The sequence below is a fragment of the Branchiostoma lanceolatum genome, chromosome 14 (assembly GCF_035083965.1).
Source record: "Branchiostoma lanceolatum isolate klBraLanc5 chromosome 14, klBraLanc5.hap2, whole genome shotgun sequence".
In the NCBI taxonomy this organism is placed as follows: Eukaryota; Metazoa; Chordata; class Leptocardii; order Amphioxiformes; family Branchiostomatidae; genus Branchiostoma; species Branchiostoma lanceolatum.
The window spans coordinates 16,946,135-16,968,807 of NC_089735.1; the positions used below are offsets into that span (position 1 = coordinate 16,946,135).

General features: G+C 39.3%; 1 protein-coding gene and 1 long non-coding RNA gene across 2 annotated transcripts in view; one reads left to right on the forward strand and one right to left on the reverse strand.

Moving 5' to 3' along the window:
- LOC136448807 (uncharacterized) overlaps nt 1-11,212 on the forward strand; it is a 77,168-nt gene extending 65,956 nt beyond the window's left edge. The window contains exons 58-67 of the mRNA XM_066448456.1: nt 5,120-5,222; nt 5,606-5,688; nt 5,883-5,916; nt 6,170-6,285; nt 6,611-6,782; nt 7,343-7,477; nt 8,097-8,216; nt 8,318-8,476; nt 8,912-8,998; nt 10,002-11,212. Of these exons, the coding sequence (XP_066304553.1) occupies nt 5,120-5,222; nt 5,606-5,688; nt 5,883-5,916; nt 6,170-6,285; nt 6,611-6,782; nt 7,343-7,477; nt 8,097-8,216; nt 8,318-8,476; nt 8,912-8,998; nt 10,002-10,225 (1,233 nt within the window). The 3' untranslated portion in view covers nt 10,226-11,212. The remainder of the gene's footprint in view (nt 1-5,119; nt 5,223-5,605; nt 5,689-5,882; nt 5,917-6,169; nt 6,286-6,610; nt 6,783-7,342; nt 7,478-8,096; nt 8,217-8,317; nt 8,477-8,911; nt 8,999-10,001) is intronic.
- Nucleotides 11,213-18,375: 7,163 nt separating this feature from the next.
- LOC136448810 (uncharacterized) lies at nt 18,376-19,528 on the reverse strand. Its single transcript, XR_010757923.1, has 2 exons — nt 19,253-19,528; nt 18,376-19,051 (listed from the first exon to the last, which is right to left on the reverse strand). It is a non-coding gene; the product is annotated as an uncharacterized lncRNA (long non-coding RNA).
- Nucleotides 19,529-22,673: the final 3,145 nt, after the last annotated feature.

A 22,673-nucleotide genomic window follows, 5' to 3' on the forward strand; every position in this document is an offset into this window, starting at 1 on the left:
CCCGAGTGGACCAGCACGCAGGACAAGCGGCACACTGTAGAGCAACTGGTCCATATGCTGACAGATCTAGACCTTCTGAAACAGTGAACTTGAAACATTGGTTGATAGAAAATGGACAGTATCTGAACACATCATACGGTACACCGAAGATACTATCCAGGTAAAAAAATGATCATCTTAATACTCAATGAACACAGTTTGTGTCAATACTAGTACGTAGGTGATAATGCACTAATACAAGATGTGCTTACATATTCATTTATTCATATTGTGACCACTCTTATGATGGTAATTATTAGGTATTAACTCACTCTGCACACAATGTAGCAATGCTCCCCGTATCTTCGTTTAATTTAGAGCCACAATGCCAATTGAAAAGGTTGCGTTAAAATTTTGTTCTTGGAACATCCAAGGCGGCCTAAGGCGTAAAAGTCAAGACGAAGATTTTGTTTCCCACCTGGTTGAATATGATTTTCCTTGCTTACAAGAAACCTGGCTTAAACCAGGAGATAGCTTTAGAATAGAATCTTGTAGTTTTCTTAGAAGCGATAGAAATGTTAAGAAGTCGTCAAGAAGAAATTCTTGTGGCGTAGTTATCATGTTTCGGAACAAACTTTTAAAAGGCGTTACAAAAATCTCAACGAGGCACCCAGATTTTCTCTTGTGCAAATTAGATAGAACATATTTGGCCTGGAGCGAGATTTGTATGTCGGGTGTGTCTATTTCTCCCCCGAAAACTCACCATCTGTCGAAATGAAAAACAATCTTGTTTTTGACATTTTGCAAGAAGATCTCCAAATTTTCAAACCAAGGAGACATACAACTCGTAGGTGATTTAAATGCAAGAATAGCATCTGTACAAGAATCCTTCATCCAGGATGACTAACCCATGATTTTATAGATATAAACAAAGATATACATCAAAGGTCAAGCTGTGTTAAAATTGTGAACAGATACGGTAATCAATTCTTAGATCTTTGCTCGTCTGCCAACCTCGTAATTCTAAATGGACGGGTACCGGGTGACCTATCAGCAAAACTTACATGTCACAAGTACAATGGCTCAAGCCTGGTAGACTATTACATTGTAAATTCAGAGTTCCTCGCCAAAGTTCAATATTTAAAAGTAAATGACCTATCCGTGTTTTCTGACCATTGCTCATTATCATGCTCGATATCCACGAGTTACTCTCCTTATATGGAACAAGCAAATACCCCGGCAAATCCACTGCCAACAAAATTTACAGAAGCACTACGAGCGCCCTCGACATTAACCGATTTATGAAAGTTTATCAATACGACTTTCCCCAATGTGTACAATGCAGTAAAGGAAATTACAGCTATCAATACTCATGTGGCCGATAAATAGGAATAATAAGAAAAAGAAAAGTAATCCATGGTACACATCATATTGTGTCTAACTAAAACGTTAAGTTAGCCATCTAACTGGCCAGTTCTCTAAATGTCATTGGAAGCTTGAAGTTCGTCATGCATATTTTTGTAACCTCAAATTGTATAGAAACAAATCAAAACAGAAAAAAATAATTTTTTTAAAGAGAGGCAATGGCACAATCTGAGCAAACTTAGTAAAGTAAATCCGCAACAATTTTGGAGAGAAAAGAAACAGCAAAAACTTAATGACGATGATAGACAACAGGAAGATGATAATATAACTCACAAAGATTTGAGAACTCACTTTAAAAATCTTAACAACCTGGTTGAAGATAGCCAGTCTGACAAAGACTTTCATCAACATGTAATTCAAGAAAGGCCTGACCTTCACAATAAAATGAACAATACTATTAGCGCCATAAAAGATAAACCCAATAAGGAACACACAGACATATGATAGCTATTTCTAGTTGCGTTGGGAAATTGTTCACATTTGTACTAAACAGACGATTGCAGCGCTTCCCTGAAAACGAAAATCTCCTTTTCAGTCCGGTTTCCGGAAAAACTTTGGAACAAGTGGCAATAAATTTGTGCTCAAAACTCTAATCGATAAACAAATATCTTTACCTGGAGGGAAATTATATGCCTGTTCTATAGATTTTCGGAAGGCTTTCGAGTCGGTTTGGAGAAATTGATTATTCTTTAGAATTTTATTTTCTGGCATAGGCGGAAAGTTCTTTAGTATCTGTTTCTGTATCTATATAGCCGGTACAACCGCCATTAGGCGTAACACACCAGTATGATAAAATCCATGTATTTCAATATACAATTCTGTGTAAAAACTTCAAAAGGTCTTTCAAATTACTTTAAATCAGCCCGCAGAGTACGTCAAGGTTGTAACCTAAGTCCGCTTCTTTTTTATCTTTTTGTTAATGATCTTCCTACCTTGTTGAATTAACCATTATGTGACCCCGTGTTTTCGGGTCTCACTAAATACCGAAAACAACCGAAAACAACCAAAAACAACCGAAAACAACAAACTCACTAAACACCGAAAACAACCGAAAACAACTGAAAACAACAAACTCACTAAATACCGAAAACAACCGAAAACAACAAACTCACTAAATACCGAAAACAACCGAAAACAACTCGAAAACAACCGAAAACAAGTCGGAAAAAACGAAAAAAAAACGAAAAAAACTCGAAAACTATCGAAAACAACTCGAAAATAAACGAAACAAACGAAAACAACCCGAAAACAAACAAGTGAACCTCGGACGGTCACAGCCGATTGGCCCTTCTGGTAGCTTACCTTGGTACTGCAGCAGAACTTATGATTTTCGTATAGTTGCTCCTGGACATGCCGTAATCTTGACTTTTGGTGGCAGATGTATCTTTGAAATGTTATGAACAGAACAAACTACGAGAACCAGATAGCTGCGAGGTTTGGTTCCCACTTTGAAAACAATGGGACATTGAAGTGCATCAGCATCGATATATCTTGCATTATAAGTCAGTAACAATCCATCGACAGACAATATAACAGCAGTATCTCTCCCTAAGATAGGACGTCATGATGTGATGAGACATTGATATTGGTGAGGATGATTATGAACGGTACGGGCACCTGAGTTTTCGGTTGTTTTTTGTTGTTTTTTGTTGTTTTCGGTTGTTTTCGGTATTCAGTGATTTTGTTGTTTTCGGTTGTTTTTGGTTGTTTTCGGTATTTAGTGAGACCGGTGTTTTCGAAAGATACTCCCATTAATAGTCTGCTCTGGGCAGACGATCTTGTAGTTCTATCGAAGTCAGAAACAGGTTTAAAAGAGTGTCTTAAAAGACTAGATAATTTCTGCTCCTTATGGAAGCTTTCCATCAACACAGATAAAACCAATGTGATGATTTAAAAAAAAAAAGGGACGTACAGGCAAAATCAACACTCCCCTTTCCAAGTTCAAGGACAGACCATCAACATAACAGACTCTTATACATATCTAGGTGTAGACATCACCTCATCGGGATCTTTCCGAATTGCGCTACTAAACAAATCCGACAAAAGGCTCTCCGCGCATCCTTTAAACTTAAATCTCTATTGGCATCGAACTACAACCCATCTATAGCCCTCTCACTAGATTTGTTTAACGGTCTAGTAAAACCTATTTTGCTTTATTGTAGTGAAATTCTAGGGACTAATATTCGATGCAGGGATTTGATTCTAAATGGGGTACAGGAATGTCCTTAGGCTAGTGAAAACATTAGGGAAACTGTATGCAACATTCTGTCTCCAATCTGAGAAACAAATGTAAATGAAACAGGATGACACTCAGGCTAGTCCTGTTCTAGTTCGTTTCAAGAAGTACAATGACAAGTTACATGTTCTATACAACTAAAAAATGTTAGCTAATCGAAATATCTTATTAGAGTAATCTACAACGTCCTATGAGATACCTGACTTGGAATATGTTCTTCTCAACTACTGCAAAATGCTACTCTGTGTCCCGAAAAATTTTGTAAACGCCGCAATAAGAGGCGAACTGGGAATGTTTCCATCTGATTGTATATTGATACTCAAATACAACTTATTAAATACTGGCCTAGACTACATAGCTAACCCAATGATAAAATTGTCAATAAAGCGTATGATACTGCAGTAGAACAAGAACTAGACTGAATTGTTCATGTTCAAGATATTTTGTGCAGGAATGGTTTCCGAAATATGTGGCTAAACCCTGCGGTTGATGCTAAAAATTTTGGTAACATATTCAAAGAACGTTTAAAGGATACATTTCTCTCTGGTTGGCGACAAGAAATAAGGAGCCGCAATAAACTTAAAATTTATTCTCAAGTCAAACACTGACTTCACATTGGAAAAACTACCTTTCATCCACTCGTAATAAATCCTTTATAGTTAACATAACCAAATTAAGAATCACTTCTCACTGCTTGGAAATAGAAAAAGGCCGATGTCATAATATACCAGCCAACCAGAGACGGTGCCCATCATGTAGAGATAGCGTTGAAGATGAATATCATTTCCTAATGACATGCCCCGCATATACTGTAGATGGACGAAAATTAATGGATATGATCACATGTAAATCCAGTAAACCCTTGCCAAAGGCAAACACAGATATTTTTAATCTACTTATGTCATGCCCCGACACCATATCTAAGTACTTAGGCCAATACATATGTAGCGCTCTACAAAAGAGAGAATGTGTTGTAACAGACAGAAACGTTTAACGTATATTATATCAGTACGCCATTTACGTTCATATTCTTGTAGTTATAGTTTTCAGAATAGAATAGACTAGTTAAGTACTCATTGTATTGATTGCCTTGCTATTGTTGCCATACATTGTGCCATGTATAATTGTAAGTTCATTCATATGTATAAGCAATACATAATGTGAAAAACAAATCAGCAGTACATAAAGATTCTGAATTACTGCTAGTATTATTTCATATTCAATTCTACGTTGACACAGGCCTAGGGCGTTGACTTCGCTACACTTCTGTACAATGTCACAACATGAAACTTTGGCTAAAATGATTCAACAAAAAGTTTATTTCGTAAGAGAAATAGAATGCTGCATGTACGACAGGATTTCCCGCTTTACTATTGCAGTAAACGTTCCTCGAGACTGACATGAGGCCTATCCTGTCTAACAGCAAGATATACCGATGTTACCTTATTACAGAGATAATTATATACTGTATTACAATAGGATGAAAACTGTGTGATGCTTCACTGGGAGAGTGCTTTGGCAGGCAAATGGAACGACGCAGACTGTAGTAGGCAACTGGGTTTCATCTGCCAGAAATACAAAGGTACCGCTCCCGTCTTTGATTACAGTTACATCTTCAGCTGCACTTTCTTTGTAAACAAGTATGAACGATAGAAAATCCGGATGGTTGTTTTTTTACGAAGGTTGAATTATGTTATAGAGTTTCGTCAAAAGCCATGTTCAGTGTGTGTTTAAAAAGCGTCCAGGCCTCTTCAATAGGCTGTTGCCAGTCTTTCTATTTATTTCTGGAAAAGCTGACAATTGACTTCTCTACATTTGACATCTTTATCATTTATCAAATTAGATATACAGAGTACTTTACACTTACATTGTATCTTTATGTCAACAGTAAATTATACAAAATATTTTATCCAAGAAATACAATAGCTTTCAATACGTCTTCCAAAAATATTCTCGTTCTCTCAGATCCACAGCTTCCTGCCACTACACCGACACCATCCGTACAGTGCGCACCAGGCTACAGAAACTATGCCAATAACTGTTACAAGGTATGTCTAGCCGGCACATATGTAGCGCGTTCTTATGATAAAGTTACAGCCTAGTAGACTAACAGATTATTGCAATAACTATGGTGAATTGAAATGGTGAAAACACCACCTTATATTTACATTCATATGTTATTTTATCTTCATTGTAACATACATGTTTATGATATGTAACGGTCTTTACTTTGTTACTTCAGCTGATATCAACTAGCCAGGATTGGAACTCAGCAGGTGAATGGTCTTATGTTAAAGTGTCTGCTCCATATCCAGTTATGTAGCGTTCAGTTTTGTTCACATTAAACATATCTTGTACGCGTGTTAATAGCTTATTCTGCCAATTGATAACATACAGGGCAAATCAACATACAGGGCAAATCTGGTATAAGCCTTTTGCCTGGTTAAGTTAGATTCAGCTGCCAATGCCTTTTTCTCAACAAAGTCACGACGTAAAGTGTTAACAATGTGTTTCCCACAAACCCTACAGCTCAAATCTGCCGACAGGATGCCACTGAACTGGCTAGCGTGACAAGTCCGTACGAACAAGGCTTCCTCACGTCGTGGCTCAAACAGAAGGTCTGGATTGGCTTGTCTGATCGCCAGGTATGTTTATTCTAGCTCTTTATCTACATCGATATAGAACAAGACATGCTCCAGCAACGGCACCTTTACTAATGTTGCTGTTTTGGAGGGATTTCAAATTGATGAGCTCATACTGAAAGCTCAAAAAACAATTAGTCTTGATCCTGCTATATATCCTCCTATAGAGTCAATAAATTCCGATGAACATTTGCTGAGTGTTCTTCAATGGTCATGCAGTACGCAAGGGGAGGATTAGTTTCTTTCTTGACGCAAAAGCCGTGTGAAAGATATCACGGGTCGATGACGTAATCGTTCTTTGAGCGATGTTCACATCTCAATTTGTCAGACGGCAGGGCTCTACACATGGTCTGACAGTTGGCCAATATACTACGACAATTGGGGTGAGGGTGAGCCAAGCAGAGGAGCTAATGAAGGTTGTGTTGCAATGGAAATGGACGGACTTTGGACGGACAGTGTGTGCTCACAACAACTTCCGGCTGTGTGCAAGAAAACGTTCGGTATGCATTTTTCCATCAGTCATCTTTATAATATGAGTCGTCCATATCCTCTAAGAGAAAATAACGGATACTTGAAAATATCAACCATTGCGCAGTATCTTAAATGTTTTGAATACTTTCTGATGACAAATTGTAATTTCAAAATTGTAGACGTGGAGTAGTTTTGGTAAAAAAAAAGTAAAGCTCCATCCTTTTGTTTATACATTTTGTCCATTAATATTTAAAAAATCATTTGTGGAGTGAATGACGTGACTGGTGGGTCTCACCATTCCTATACGTCAACCCGGATGCCGGACGGTGAGGTTTGATTGGCTCACAGCGGGAAGGTTTGATGGGACCTTTGACCTGCCCGAGGTGCTCTCTTCAAACACGGCAGTCCGTTTTACATCCAACCTGAGAGGACTAACCTAACCGAAGCTATATACTTAATATCACATGAGTCCTGTCAGGAGATAGCTTTCCCATTGCACAACTGCGAGGCCAGCTAAATTAGGGATTCAAACCCAAACCTTTAAATCAACCAGCCTAATTGAGGGCCACGTTGCCACCTGTATTTGCAGATACACCACCGCCAACACTGCCCCCCTCCCCCGGTTACTGTATGGATGGGTGGTTTGGGGTCGGAGATAAATGCTTCTTCATAGAGACTGGCACAGTTTCTACCAACAGGAAGTCATTTGTCGAGGCCCAAGCAGGCATGTATTTTTAAGTTTGTTCAATATGTCAGTATTGTATAACATATTTGTATCCGGTACGTCTACTCCATGTCATTGAACAATAGCTGTAGTAGAAGTAGTAGTAGTAGTAGTAGTAGTAGTAGTAGTAGTAGTAGACCGGTGTATTGGTTAATTTCAACAACAACAAAATTTACATGCCACTTTGCAGCCATATTAGAATGAGGAATTGCGAAGTAGTTTACAGTTGTGAAAAGGATTTTACTTGCAAGTTGCCATCGTTTTGTAAACGACATATTAAAACATTCTAATTTAGCAATAAAAGCCAGGTAAAACAAGCTGATTCAAATATAATTTTCTTAACAGTACTACGTATATATGACGTTATCATGTTGTCAATTATACATATTGTGTTAAGGTTCAAGTTCTAGTATAGTTATTAAATAGTTTAGAGTGTCTAGTAACACTTAAAAGATTTGCGAGATCACAGCTACGGATAGAACTGAAGGGACTATGTTTGGCTAGAGTTCGTTAAGTTAAGTTAAGAAGTTCAACCATGGCGGGGGTGGGACTCGATATCCTTTGAACCTTTAATACATTGTATAACACATACTAACTACCTTATGTCACCGTCACATAGAGTGCAGGAATAAAAACTCAGCATCTGTATTGACCAGCATCCACAGTCAACACGTTATAGATGTCTTCAAGCAACACCACGGCTGGGGTGTGTGGATAGGCATGTACCTAAGATCTGATGGTAAGTACAGTATGCGAGTATGTTTTATATAGTTGTTGTTCTCTCAGTTACAATGACTGAACTACGAATATGAGAAACATGATCTCTGACAACTGCTACAGGCACAGTGGCGTGGCTGGATTCGACCCCGCTCGACTTTTCGGCCTTCAGAGAAGGAGAGCCAGATGGCGATGATGGGTGCACTCAGCTGTTACCTAATGGACTGTGGGAGCTCGCTGACTGCCCTGTTAGGAAGGGGTACATCTGCAGCATGCCGAAACGTACAGTATTATGAGACATAACAGAGAGGGGAGACTAAGAGAGGTCGAACTAGTCATATAAAAATGCAGCTTCAGGCTGTACAAGAATTCGATTGCTAAAACAGGCGATTAGGAATCTTTCGTCAGCGACTATATAAGGAACGAAAGACCTGGTAGAACCAGGTTTTATACCAAAGCATAGATATTAACATATATATTCAGAGCTTTGGTATAAAACCTGGTTCTACCAGATAGTTCCTTAGTCACTGACGAAAGATAGCGGATGCTGTCTGGAAAGTCTGACTGTTCCAAAATTTCATCCAGTTGCTTGAATAACTATTTTTGGCGCACTACAGTGATATTGATAAAAGAGAACGATTAATTTAGCAGTATGGGTTTCCCTTTTCCATGCTTGAAGCGATAATGATAGCATACATTATTGTCTCCTACCAACAGTGCCTGGTACCCGTCCACCCTACAACCCGAATAACCCAGTGGTCATCTCCCCGGGACCTGGACAGATCTCCGGTCAAACTGGCAACAGTACGTAAACATGGACATCCGCACTGTAGTGGAATATTAATGATACTATTCAACATATCGTCCAAATGCCTCTGTGGATACTCAATGAACGCACGTCATCATGAATTTATCATAGTACCGTATATCAGAGTTTGCAATATGACACTCTTTTAATGTTAAAGTTCCAATACATATGGGCAAAACCATTTTCATCTCCATGAAATATGGAGTTGCAGTTTTTGGTGTGTTTGTGTGTTTGTTTGTGTTTGTTTGTGTGTGTGTGTGTGTGTGTGTGTGTGTGTGTGTGTGTTTGTTTGTGTGTGTGTGCGTCTGTCTGTCTTGCCGTGTGTTTGTGTTTCCGGACTCTTTATAATCAGCATAACTTGAGAACCTCTGGAGGGATTACGATGATATTTGGTATGTGGGTAGGTTTTGGTAAGACGAAGGTCAAGGTAAATTTTCGGCCAAGGTACATTTTTTGTATCTTTTATCCTGGACGTTCTATGGTCTTGATTTTCTTAGTGGCAGATAGCTTTTGATGTAAAAAAAAAGTGATGTAGGTTTGGATTCCTTAGCAGCTTGTACTGGAGCTGCAGGGGTGTTATTGTGAATATCTTCTAATGATAATAACTGAACAAGGGAACGAAGGATTTCCATGATATTTAGTATGTACGCAGGTAGCTTAGACAGAGGAACATCTATATCTATAATGTTTTCAGTTACAGGACTCGACTACATGTAACATAAAACTTATTTAGTTTATGGCAGGTGGAACATTATCAGATACCAATTATGCAAATAAATTCCTAATTTGCATAATTGATGCCATACTTCTTCTTAGTGGTAAATGATAGGACTGTCAACATTGTGACTGTGTAAGTTAGTTAAATAAAGGTGCACATGACCAAGTATAGATTATGCAAATTTCGAAGACATTTGCATAATCATAATATTTAATGGAGATAGGTCTCCGAACTCTTGTTGCAACAAGGTTTTGAAATCATTACATTTTTTATCTTCACAGAGTCGGGTGGTTTGGATGCAGGCTCAGTTATCGCCATTCTACTGGCGATTGCGATGGTCTGTGTCCTAGCCTTGGTTGGTGGATGGTGCTACTTTAAGCGCCAGGGCACCAAGTCACTCTTTTCGTTCAGTGAGAAGCATCCGACGACCGTGAACACTGGCTTCGACAACGCTCTCTATGACGCTACCAGCGGCACAGTCACCATGCCTGAAAGTCAGGCATGACAACAGTAAACACTGTGACGACTAAAGTAGTTTTATACCATTCTCGTTTTCACTGTTGATCAATGGTAATCTGACGGGTGCAAAGTTTCATCCAAGTCCTTTCAGTTACAACATAAATCAATTATTTTTTTCTATCAACTCTTATTTCTATACCAAGAATAATTGTGCTTTTACTGTTGACGCCCTGAACAGCAAAGTTATCAAGCTAATAGGTTCCCGCTGAAGAATCAATAGGGATAGCGGTATGCAGGATTATTTTAGGAGAATTGGTTACTCCGATTCGTGTATATCACTTTCTGTTAAAATTATTCAGTGTAGACAGCCATTTTTGACAAAACCTTCACTTTGAGTCTAACCTATAGGACAGACAAATTAAGATTACTTGAATTCAATACTAGACTGTTGTATACTTATACGGATTACATGTAGGTAGGCGCAACTTTGATTCCAGTATTGTGTCAAAGAAAAGCAAATAGCTATGTCGAAAATCTCAAGTGTTACTTAACGTTTCAGTAAATGATAGGTTGTAATGGTTGCTTACAATTTCATTAGATAAAAACATGCAATGTTTATCATAATAAGCTTTTTTTCACCCATAGTTATATGCAAGTATTTGTGTTTGTAAATTAACTGCATGCTCGTAATTTCCAACCTTAAGGTGAGCAATGTTAAATGAAGTGTTTCACTGTTCTAACAAAGAATAAAAGGATAGAAAATTGAAATGAAGCAAGAGCTCCACGAACACATTACCTTCTCCAAATAACTAAGGCTTATTATGGAGAGTACCTTTTTTACACAGACAAAAAATCATTTGGTGGTCCAGGCCGTCTAGTGTATTGATATATGTTACAACTGGTCATGAAAGAATATGAGTATGTTATTATATGGGCTACAAAGGTTTGATATCGCAGTGTTATAAGTTGAAAGTGATGATGAGATGGTACAGTAACTGAATATGAATAGAATTAACCTGTATTCCGTACCCTACACATTTCAGTTAGAGTTTGTCCTATTATAAAATACAGCGGATTTATAAACGTTCCTGAATAATTATGCAAATTAGCTGATTTGCATAATGAGTATTTCATTATGTAACGCACCTTCTGAGCTATCTACGTACCAAACATCACGACGATCTGTCGACCCCTTTTCAAGTTATTCATGTCCGAAGGTCAAAACAAAAATACCCACTGCAGTTCCAAACAAGCCGCTAGGGGGACCAAACGTACACAACTTACTTCCTGTGGCATGAAATATCTTCCACATAAATTTGACCTCAAGCTTTGAAGCTCCGCTGCAGTAACTTAAGTAGCCGCTAGCAGGCCCATTATCGAACTTGACCTTTCTTTCTGCGAACCCTTCCCATCCACTGAATATCATGCAGAACCATCAACAGCTTTTCGAGTTAGGTCGTCTACATACAAACACACATACATACAGCGCCCGCTGCAGTACCGACGGAAAATGCCAAGTGAACCATTTTTGAACTTGAACTCCGTTCCCACAACCAATACACGCCTACCAAAATAATGAAGATCCATCAACATCTTTGTCAGTTTTGTTTTCTACATACATACAAACACACAAACATGCATACAGGCCCAGCCCACAAGTGGCATAACGGAAAATATAACCTTCTCGGCGAAGGTAATAAAGATCAATAAATGAAGGATAAATGTTGTGACGCACGTCCATGGTAACCATCTACACACCAAATCGGTAGGCGGTGTAAATGAATCGTCGTCGATATCGCATGGTACGTATATCTATTCGAATATTTCACCCTAAATTCTCGGTGTGTATTTTGCAGTCCTAAATCAATAGTTGGGTAGGTAGTTCATTAGATAGATATATAGATATATTTACATCTACTGAAGTGCAATATCAACAGTGCTGTGTATGAGCTGTGCGGCACAAGATGACAGATCTAGAAAGAAAGAAAGGTTTGCTTACATTGGTTATTCTGCATAATCTCAAACAAATTTAAAAAAACGGACACAACGATAAAGTTTTTAAGAACCACCAGGATGGCACGTCAACCTCCATGTACTTTTTCAGGATCTTCATATGGTGCTGCAGAAATTACACGAACCGCTAGTAATTTGCCACTGTCATTTGTGGCCAGCCCTGGCTTTGATGAACCCCAAATAGTTAACGGCATTTTCTACGGTACGTTCATAAATTAGCGGGGTCGGCATCATTGTTGACTCGCTTCCGGCGCATGGCCTTCAAAGTGCCGCATCAAAGAATATAAAGATGAAGTGTTGAGTTAGATGTCTTCCCACTTTTCTTTCACAACTGAAAGCGATCGCTTATCAATCATCCAGAGAAACGTCATCAGATATATCCATTACGGTACAACGGCCTCTTAGCCAAACTAGAAGGATATGGAATTCGTGGACGGGTTCTTGAGTGGTTCCAGAGCTACCTTACAGAACGACGTCAACGAGTGGTTGTCAATGGCGCAACATCTGATTGGAAGACCCCCCTTGCTGGTGTCCCACGGGGCTCTGTTTTAGGACCTACACTTTTCATTTTATACATAAATGATCTGCCCTCCAGATGTACAATTTGTGTTGCGAACTTGTTCGCAGATGATACCTCACTCACCGCAGCTCACCGTTATATCAATACTGTTGTAGACTCACTGAACAAAGACCTTGCCACTGTATCAGACTGGCTACAAAACTGGAAACTCGAGGCCAACGGAGACAAATGCAAAGTCATGTTTCTCACTACCCGTCCCCTCCCACAAAGGATCCCCCCAGTTATCCTAGCCGGAACTATTCTGCAGGTTGTCTACAGCCACAAACACCTGGGCGTGACCTTAACCTACAAGCTCACATGGTCTTTGCACGTTGAAGCCACAACAAACAAGGCAAGACGAACGGCTGGAATGCTCTGTGCCCTACGGAAGAAGGTGCCCAAGAACATTCTACTACAGCTATACAAGATCATGATAAGACCAGTTTTAGAATATGCTGACATAGTATGGTCAGGCCTCATCGCACGCGATGCAAGATCAGTTGAATCTGTCCAGTACCGATCGGCTAGAATGATAAGTGGACACCGCGGAATCCCTTACCCTTCCTACCGAACCGTTTACTCTCAACTATGTCTTCCCTCACTCACCTTCCGCCGTAAATTCCACACAGTCACCACCCTCTTCAAACTCTTGAACGGTCATTGCCCGCCCCACCTACTCAGTCTGCTACCAACTACAAGATCATCTTCCATAGAATCCAGATATCCCCTCCGAAACGGAGATAACCTCTCTGTGCAAACTCCCAAAAGCGTTCTTCCACAGGGCTACCAAACTCTGGAACCTGCTTCCATCAGAAACACATACAGCTACCTCTGTATCCTCCTTCAGAGGAAAAGCTTGGGCCTCCCTCGGAGACCCGTTCTTGGTTTAAGTTAACATATATATATATACTTCTATGTGACACATGCGACGGAGCTAGCTGGAAACATTATAATTACTTGCAGGCATTCCGATAGAATTCGTGTATATAATGTAAATATGAATGTCAACCTTTTAATTAATCTAGTAGTGATCTCTGCGTATGTTTAATGTAATGATTATGTATGTTAAATGTAATGATTATTTTTTTCTCCCAGGGTTGCCCTTTGTAATAGCTTAAGCTAGTTGGGCAACCCTGGCATGTTAATACAATGCATGCCAAACGAATAAATAAAAAAATAAAGAAATAGATATATCCATTCAATAGAAAAATAAGACGTAATATCTGTGATTCCACAAGACTAACACGTTTGACAGTGTTATAAACGTACACTGACCGATCAGCTAGCTATCTCCGTCCTGTCGATGGGATGGCAAAAATTGGCCTGAACGCTTCAATAACTATGATATTCGTATTTCTTCAAGACTACTACGTATTGTCCCTGGCCTTGCAGAAAACGACAAAAGCACGAATTATTCAAACCTTTGCAGGAAAAAATTCCATTGTTGTCTGTAAAAAAGTTGAAACTGTTTTCGTAGCATGGTATGCACTTTAACCCATCTCGCAATACCTAGACCCAATTGGAGTGCCATGTCAGCTGTGGAACGGGAAACGAAACGACAGTTACTGTATTATAACGATGTATGTCCAGTAATGGGGGATCAATTGATATTACTCTATTGCATAACGTTAAGTCATCATGATGTCGAACTACTGGCTTGTGCGCCACCAGAGCCCAATCTGCAGGTCCACTGCCGACCGCAGCGAGAAGACGTCATAACATGACCGCCATGATGTATTTGACTTTTCCCGAAACGGAGCCTAAAAGTGTCTTAAAGCAGAAAAGTGTCTTAAAGCAAGCTAAGGATTTTGTATTTCTCGCATTTTTGTATTTAAATCAAAATCCAGCCACTTGAAACTATCAGAAAGATAGCAAAGATATTGAATACTGGGTTTGAGTATTTGTTTATTCATTGTTATTATTCACGTATTTCACACCGTTCTAAGCTTGCTTACTTATTTACTTTTGTACTTGGCTAGATCTCTGCGTGTCCTGTACCAATGGTGCCTATCACATTCATGGTTATGCTACGGTTCCATTTCCAAAGCGGGGCCCGGCCGGGCAGCTTGTTGGAACGACAACAAAAGACACAAAACGTCAAAAGAATCACTCCTAACAATATATTTTGTGTTTTCTTATTATGTATTTTTATTTTTCGCTTTCGAAAACAGCCCAGCCGGGCCCCTGATTGGTAACAGGACTAGCATTAGTTCCTGTCCATACAACATTCCTCTGTTCTGTGCTATCCACAAACAAGACTGATCACTCCGACATTATCCAGTTCTTGGTGAACCAGTAACAACTGATGGCAAAATAACATAAGACTAAAGCAATGAACCTTAGATGTGGATGTTTGCGGATAGCATGGCAGCAATCATGTTGATGTAATATTAAGCTTTCGTATGATAATGTTCTAGCTTGTGGACGTCTTTCAAAACGCTGTGCGTTATTCTGCTAAACAGATATAATCTGAAGGGAGCCTGCAACAGGTGCTACAGCCTTTACTGATCCCTGACGTCCAAACATTACTACATGGCATGGATAACGACTATGATCATTTTGGATAACTATATTTTGTGAAATTCGATGCACAAATCTGATTTTGCCCTGTGCATATTGTTGTATCGTCTGTAAGTATTCATGTATGCAGCCATGGTCTCTCTAGTAAAAAGAAGAGCGCAGCCACAGGAGAGAGCCAGCCTGGTAAAAGAAAACACAAATAGATAGATACGTAGAATTAGTCTTGACCAGCCTTGACCAATCTTGATTCATTTCCACAGAACATCGATTTAACTCGATACTCAATTCGACACACGAGTCCATCTTGATAGTCTATAGCCACAGCTTTTAGGAGCAACATGTAGGTAGATATTTATAGTTCTGTTATTCTCACGATACCTTGATACTTTCAGATCCCAACTTGCTATTCTGAAGTGTCTTGATGTAACAGCAACACCATACCAATGATCACCATTGCAGGTGAACCTTGTATGTACACATTTGGTCACATTTGCCGATGCAGCAGGCAGAAAGGACTTACTCATTCAGTGTATGTTGTTATGAAGTAACCTAATTCACAAGAGTAACATACGTTAGTTTAAAATTCTCTCCATTCTATGATTTACGTTAGGTATCAATGTACGGTTTATCTTTAACAGCGCTGATTGGGAATCTGAATAGTACTAAGCATATCCTTTCGCAGTCCATGAAGTTAAAAAATACTGAGTGCCTGATTCTGAATTCAACGGTGTCGATTTCCGTATGATGGCATAGGACGTTTTACAATTTTGATCCCCTGATATTGAACTATTCCATTTGTTATAAATGATTTAAAGCAACATCGTGTGGACATTATAAGTTTGTACTAAAAGGAAATACGTTACTGTGATTCAGTTCAAAGGTTTGATAGAGACCTCCTTGGATTAGTGAATGGAGATAGGTACCACCTAAACTTGCAAATACTATAGTTGTCTCCACGGTTCCTTAAATAGGTAGCTTATTGAGTTTTCTTATACAACAAGAGCATGCTTTGCATTTCTGTCCGACAAGGAAATCCACAGCAATACGACGTGCCACACTGTCAAAACAAGTTCAATCCACAATTCATCAAGAAAAGTCAATACAGAATTTTTCCGCTCGTTTGTGGCATTCTAAGGAGATAACCTGATGACATTTTCATATTGACGCAGATAGTATGTGATTTGTTTTCGAGTATATATTCGACCATATAGCAGCGACTTATTGTCTTAGAATTCAATGATATCAATAGCTTCAAATGATATCATGGAACTTATCACTTTCAAATTCAAGTCAATCTAGAGTATTGTATCCACTTCTCTAATGATCTCCTGGCAGCCTCTTAATCTAAACAACGGCAACAACATCCAACAACATTTATCAATCTCAACATCTATTGCACGTATTAAAATAACTCAGAAATTGTTATATATGTTTGCACACTTCTAATGGGCGCTATGTTAGATAGCAAGGGTTTGTCACTATTATTCAACGTGCATCAATGTTTCCCCAAATAGCGGAACTACATTAAATTGAAGTATTCAAACCTTTCATGTCATATCTAATCACTATCGTCACCGGGAGCATTAGCATCTCCCTGCGGCCTACAGCACGGCCTTTCATCTCCGTTGACCAGATATCAAACCGACATCTTCGTCTGGGATAAAAGCAATTAATAACAGTCATTCAGCTGATTTCATATCTATTAAGTAAATGATTTCGCTTGTAACTATATGGGAAAAATGTCATTTGAAAATTCTCAGTTTGTGCCACAGTTCTTTTTAGCCAACTTTAGCGTCCCTACTCTGGTACATGACGCTTTTTTACCTTCGAGTATAGTAGCTGCACCGAGGAACGCATTTGATTAGAATTTCTAAGACTACCACATGAATCCTATTTCTAAGACATAACGCTGTGCAAGTTGTTATCTAAGACGTATTCGTCTGCCAAGGGATGAAAAAATGTTGCATTTATATCAGCATCCGACTTGGTACAATAAATAACAAAATCAATGAAAACCACTTTGCTGGAAAACACAATTTAGACTTGGCTAATCCAATACCGATACTTCTTTGGTATTACTTGTCCCAGATTTATTAAAATCGTGTATATAATTTTGTCTCTGTTTAAGATACAGAAATACATTGTTTCGTAAGTCATGAGATGTAATCTATTTTTCCTTTTTATTTATAAACTAGTCACAATGAACAGCTGATTTAAAGGAAACGATATTCGATTCTCCTTTTGTATGCACCTAAATTCTACCCATTTCGTTACTCAAATCTGTATATCAGAAAGCGACTTCGATAACGGCTTACAATTTACCACACGTAATATTCCAGCAGTCATCATAAAACACGACAGGACGTTTACCTGCCAATCGTGAAATGCTTTTTACATCTACACAGTAAGAACATATTCTAAATGCGGTGTTTCGCACGTGTTCGTGCTGTCAATCATAAGTTTTCCAGTTTGGAACATACGCGCAAACACTACATTAGAGAGTGCTTATGTGAGCTCTTGATATTTGCTCCACGAAAATGCCTCAATAGATTAGGGTTCTGCTTGCGCGTCATATGGCATTGAAGAATCTTCAACTGTTCTTCATGACATCCTTTATCCGGATGCGAATCACGGGCTGCTGCAATTACCCTACAAAACCACCTAAAGGAATATCCGGTAATTGCTCCAAGGTTCTCTGTATTGATTTTCACTAAATTTGCAGCAAAGCCGCAAAGTGAGCTTATTTGTGGGCAGTTGTTCAACTCTGGTCGTTAAGTCAGCGTCACACAGCAGATAAGAATTCTCACTCAATGAACCTACGAGCTCCGAATGACATTTTCGACAATGTCCTCTTGATAACTGCGCGATTTTTAGGGATCGGCCTATGTTGAAGGTTACCAATCCCCGTCACAATGCAAACAGTTTAATTTGGGGCGAAAAATACATTCGATTTTATGGCGATTTCAAAATTCAGCAGAAGGTCATTAACAGTGTGACATCGGCTTAACGACTGAATATACCAGACACTACGTCATTATGCTTAATAGACTTTCTTATAGTCATGAAAAAACTCCGATATCGTAAGATTCTTTTTAAAGACGGTTGACATTGAAATTAGAAAACAATAAAGAATCATAGAACAGTAAGTGTTATCTTGGATTTTGGAAAATGGATGAATAAGTATCATCTAACAAACACTCTCAGTACGACTGAATATACCAGACACTACGTCATTATGCTTAATAGACTTTCTTATAGTCATGAAGGAACTCCGATATCGTGAGATTCTTTTTAAAGACGGTTGACATTGAAATTAGAAAACAATAAAGAATCATAGAACAGTAAGTGCCATCTTGGATTTTGGAAAATGGATGAATCAGTATCATCTAACAAACACTCTCAGAACAGCACACTCCATATACTTATTAACACTTTACATCAAGAGTTATATCTAAAGCGTCCTCGTGAAACTGTGAGAACTGTGTGTCTGTGGAGCTTCAAAGTGTGTTTGGGAATATTTTCAAAGCAGATTTAAAACGGCAGAATCTGAGAAATATTGCAATGCCTATTCTCGGTACAATATGCCCCCAAAAGATTTAAAAGGCGGTTGGTTTTGAGTTTTGAGAACCATATTGCTCCTTAACTGAGTAGTGCGTGTTTGCATCAGGCGCGGGATGTGTTCTGTGCCTGGATGCGCAGCTCCTGCGGTGCCTGGGTGCTGTGAGTTTCCATGTTCTCCTGACGATGTTCTAGCCACACCGCAGGTCCATCCGGCTGCACCTAACATTGCGATAACAACGTTTACAAATTTCACAGTCGTCGGTCATATTACATCAGAAATATCTTAATACAATGAGGAAACAGTACCACTAGATAATAGCTGTTTGTAAATTAAGAAACACTGGCTTGAGCTGTTATACTGTGTTGTGGCTCAGGTTAAGAGCATAGCTTTTGTATAGTTTTTGTATCTGAAAGAGCTACCTGATTTCGGCGGCAGTGCTTGCACTTGTAGGCATCCCAGAAGCTTTTTCGGAAGTTTTCATTCACGCCTGCGTAGATGATCGGATTCATGGCGGAGTTGGAGTAGCCGAGCAGCAGCACAACGAACCGCAGCTGTTTGAAGTATGGCGGGCTCTCCGGGAGAAATAACAGACAATAGTTTAGAATTAAACCAAGCAAAGACGTCAAAGGTAATTTGTCACTCTGAGTAACCATGGTAACCCTTTATTACTGGTGAAGAAGCTAAATGTCAGAATGCTAATGCTGCCTTTTATCCGGTATGAGTATATTCACAAGAACCCAATTAGAACAGCTTGATTTGAAGAGTAGGATTTTTCAAAGGTTACTTTGAGAATACAATACTGGTAAGTTGCTAGACATAAACGCCAAAAATAGCTACTCAAGCAACTGGATAAAATTTTAAAACAGATGTTTCAGACCGCATCCGCTATCTTTCGTCAGTACCTACATACAAAACTGGGAGAACCAGGTTTTATACCAAAACTCTGAATAGACATGTTAATGAAGTGCAGACGATTTCAGATGTTTCAATAGAATAGTAAGTCAAGACAAGGTTGTATGCTAATGTCTCAATTAACTCCTGTTGCTTTAGGAGCTAATGTTGTTCCTTGGAAGTGGGGGTGGTGGTAGCACGTTAACCCAAGTGCCTTAAAAGTTTCACGCGTAGACCTCCTTTCCTATTGAGGGTGGGATTGTGTATTCTCTCATATAGTGCTTCTCTAACTCCTCCTTCGACACAACAGGGTTCGCGGTCTAGGATATCTGTGGATTCGACATTGACTGTGTGTCCCTGGTTGTGTTGTAAATGGTGGAAAATGACACAGAAGTAGCCGTTTGCGCTCTCTCTACAATGTTTTCTGTACCTTTGTTTTAGTGGTCTCCCCAATGTACGCGTTATTGCAGTTGGACTCATTTCAGTTTGTAAATAACATTGGCTTCGATACCTTTGTGAGGTCGTTTTTTTGATGGACCAGTTTTTGTCTGAGAGTTGAGAGAGGTTTAAAGTTAGTGGCAATGTTGAAATTTCAATGTTGAGTTCTTTCGACACTGCTCGGACTTACTGAATGATAATATTGAGCTTGTTTCTGTCCGCCAAAGGTTTGCGCTTGAGCATTTTCTTACCTTCATCAACTTGCTAAACATATAGACCTGTAGTTTTCTTTTTGGCAAACAAAGGCTCCACACCCTGCCATATCAGCTTTGCGCAAAACTATTTTCTGCCTCGCTAAAGGAAGTGTCATTTGACTTAAACCTGTATTTTATCTGGTCACGTTTTTGTTCCTGCCATTTATGATCATCCTTAGCGCCATGTAGGATGAAAATGAAAGGCGAAACATATCGTCTCACTTTTGTTGGAGAGTTAATTCCCTTAGAATTGAATTGAATACCTTGGGCAGAGTTCCAAACTGCAGCCAAATCTGTAGGACATGGTAGGGAGTCCAGCACACGAGGAACACTGTCATCACGACAACCAACATCTTGATAACCTGTTGAAAACGACAACATGATGCGGTAGGCTGCATATCAACATGTTGGACTAACTTCTCATGGGGATTTTAAGGCACCATAGCTGCAATGAATTATTGCCCGTTGACCACAGCTGATGTCTCTGAGAATAGTATTAAAGGAAGGTAAATCAGTTTTATGGCAAAAAAGTGGAAATGTATAAATGCTAAAATCTTTATGGTAGTGACATTTACTAACACAGTCAGTAAGAAAAGGAAGGCTTAGGAGAGACTTAAGACACGTGTGTTTTGGGGCAACGCATTTGATCAAATCCCCAGAAGCATTCGGGACACGTCGACGAAGTTCGCCCGCGCTCGGGAGATTTGAACAATGGCTGCTCCCCCAGGCGGGTCGATAGCGCGACGATTTAAAGTGAGTTCTCACAGAAAAAAGACGTCAGATTTTTGCATAATGGACGTTGTTATATATAGTGATAGTGTTGATATGACTAGTCATGTATAGAAATGATTTTCGGGGGAGAAAACTGGTGTAACTTCCTTTTACATTGGAAGGCTTGTTTCTGTGAGAAGGTGTCGAAGCTAGATTCTCAGATGTTTAATCATCATCATCTGTCCACCAAGGTGGGCAGGGTAAGACTTGAAACAATATCTACATTCTGCCCTATATCAGTTGTGTTTTCATTTAAAGGTTGTAGTTTTACGCAGTACCTCCATTAAGAGAGACTTCTTCAACTAAAAACGTCAAACTTGGTCATGTGTATTGATTTATCGACTGCTTAATGTATACCTTCTTCTTGGCTTTTAGTTGCAGCTGTTGAATGGAAAGGGCGGCGATGCCTGGCGAAGCGGTGCGCCACAGCTTACGGGCCAGCAAGAAGTACGCCACCATCATCACCACCAGGGGGATGGCGTAGAGAACAACAAACAACACCGAGGTGTAGATCGCCTTCTGGTGCTGGTCCCACTTCTCTGCACACCAGATCTTGGTACAAGAAGACAAGGTGGTGAGGTGGTCTTGTGGTTAGGTTAATATCTAAAGTTTTTTGGGTCAAATCTCCAGCAGGCCCAAAGGTTGTGAAACGCCTATTCCCTCACTGAGCGCAGACGGAAATGAGTGCCCAACTTATTAGATGGGACGTAAAGCCAAAGGTCCCGTGTTTGAGGAGAGTCACATTTCGAGCTCAACATTCGTTAGGTAGCCAAATAAACTTTTGTTAAGAGTAGTGGTCCATCCCATTGTAAATGGATCAGACATTACAGTCCGGTCTTACTCAACTGACACCCTCAAAACCCCTTCGTCACTTTTTTGTCGCGCACTGCCACGGAGAACTGGGGTATCTAGACGTGGGGGGGGGGGGGCTAAAAATGCCGGCGCCAACTTTGACGTCGCTGAATGACGAGTGCTAGGCACGCCAAACTTGTTGACTTTTCCTAAAATTTTGTTAGCAACATACAGTATTATATAAGTTAATTTTTGTGTGTTGCCATGGCATTGGGTTTCTGACAGTCATATTTTAAAAAATTTACTAATTTCTTTTAAACAATTAGGTTTCAAAGTTTTCTTGCTCAACAAAAATTGCTTTTCTATATTATCAACATCATATGTATTTTAATGTAACTTTCATTATGATGTCATCGTTCAAATTCCAAGATGGCGGACCATGTCATTAGTTTAGGTATAAACAAGCTTTTTACCCTTCAAATTTGTCACTACTTGGTATTTTCTTAATCAAAACCCCTAAGATTAGCATTTCTAGTCTATTTTCATTGTGTTTTGGGGTTATAAGTCGAAAAAAATGCATTTTCCAAATTTCAAGATTGCCGATACAAGATAGGGGATCCCAAGGGATGACGTCATTTTTACGTCAACGCGGTTACCATTCACAGCAGAAGTCTTGGCAGACTTAGATATCAAT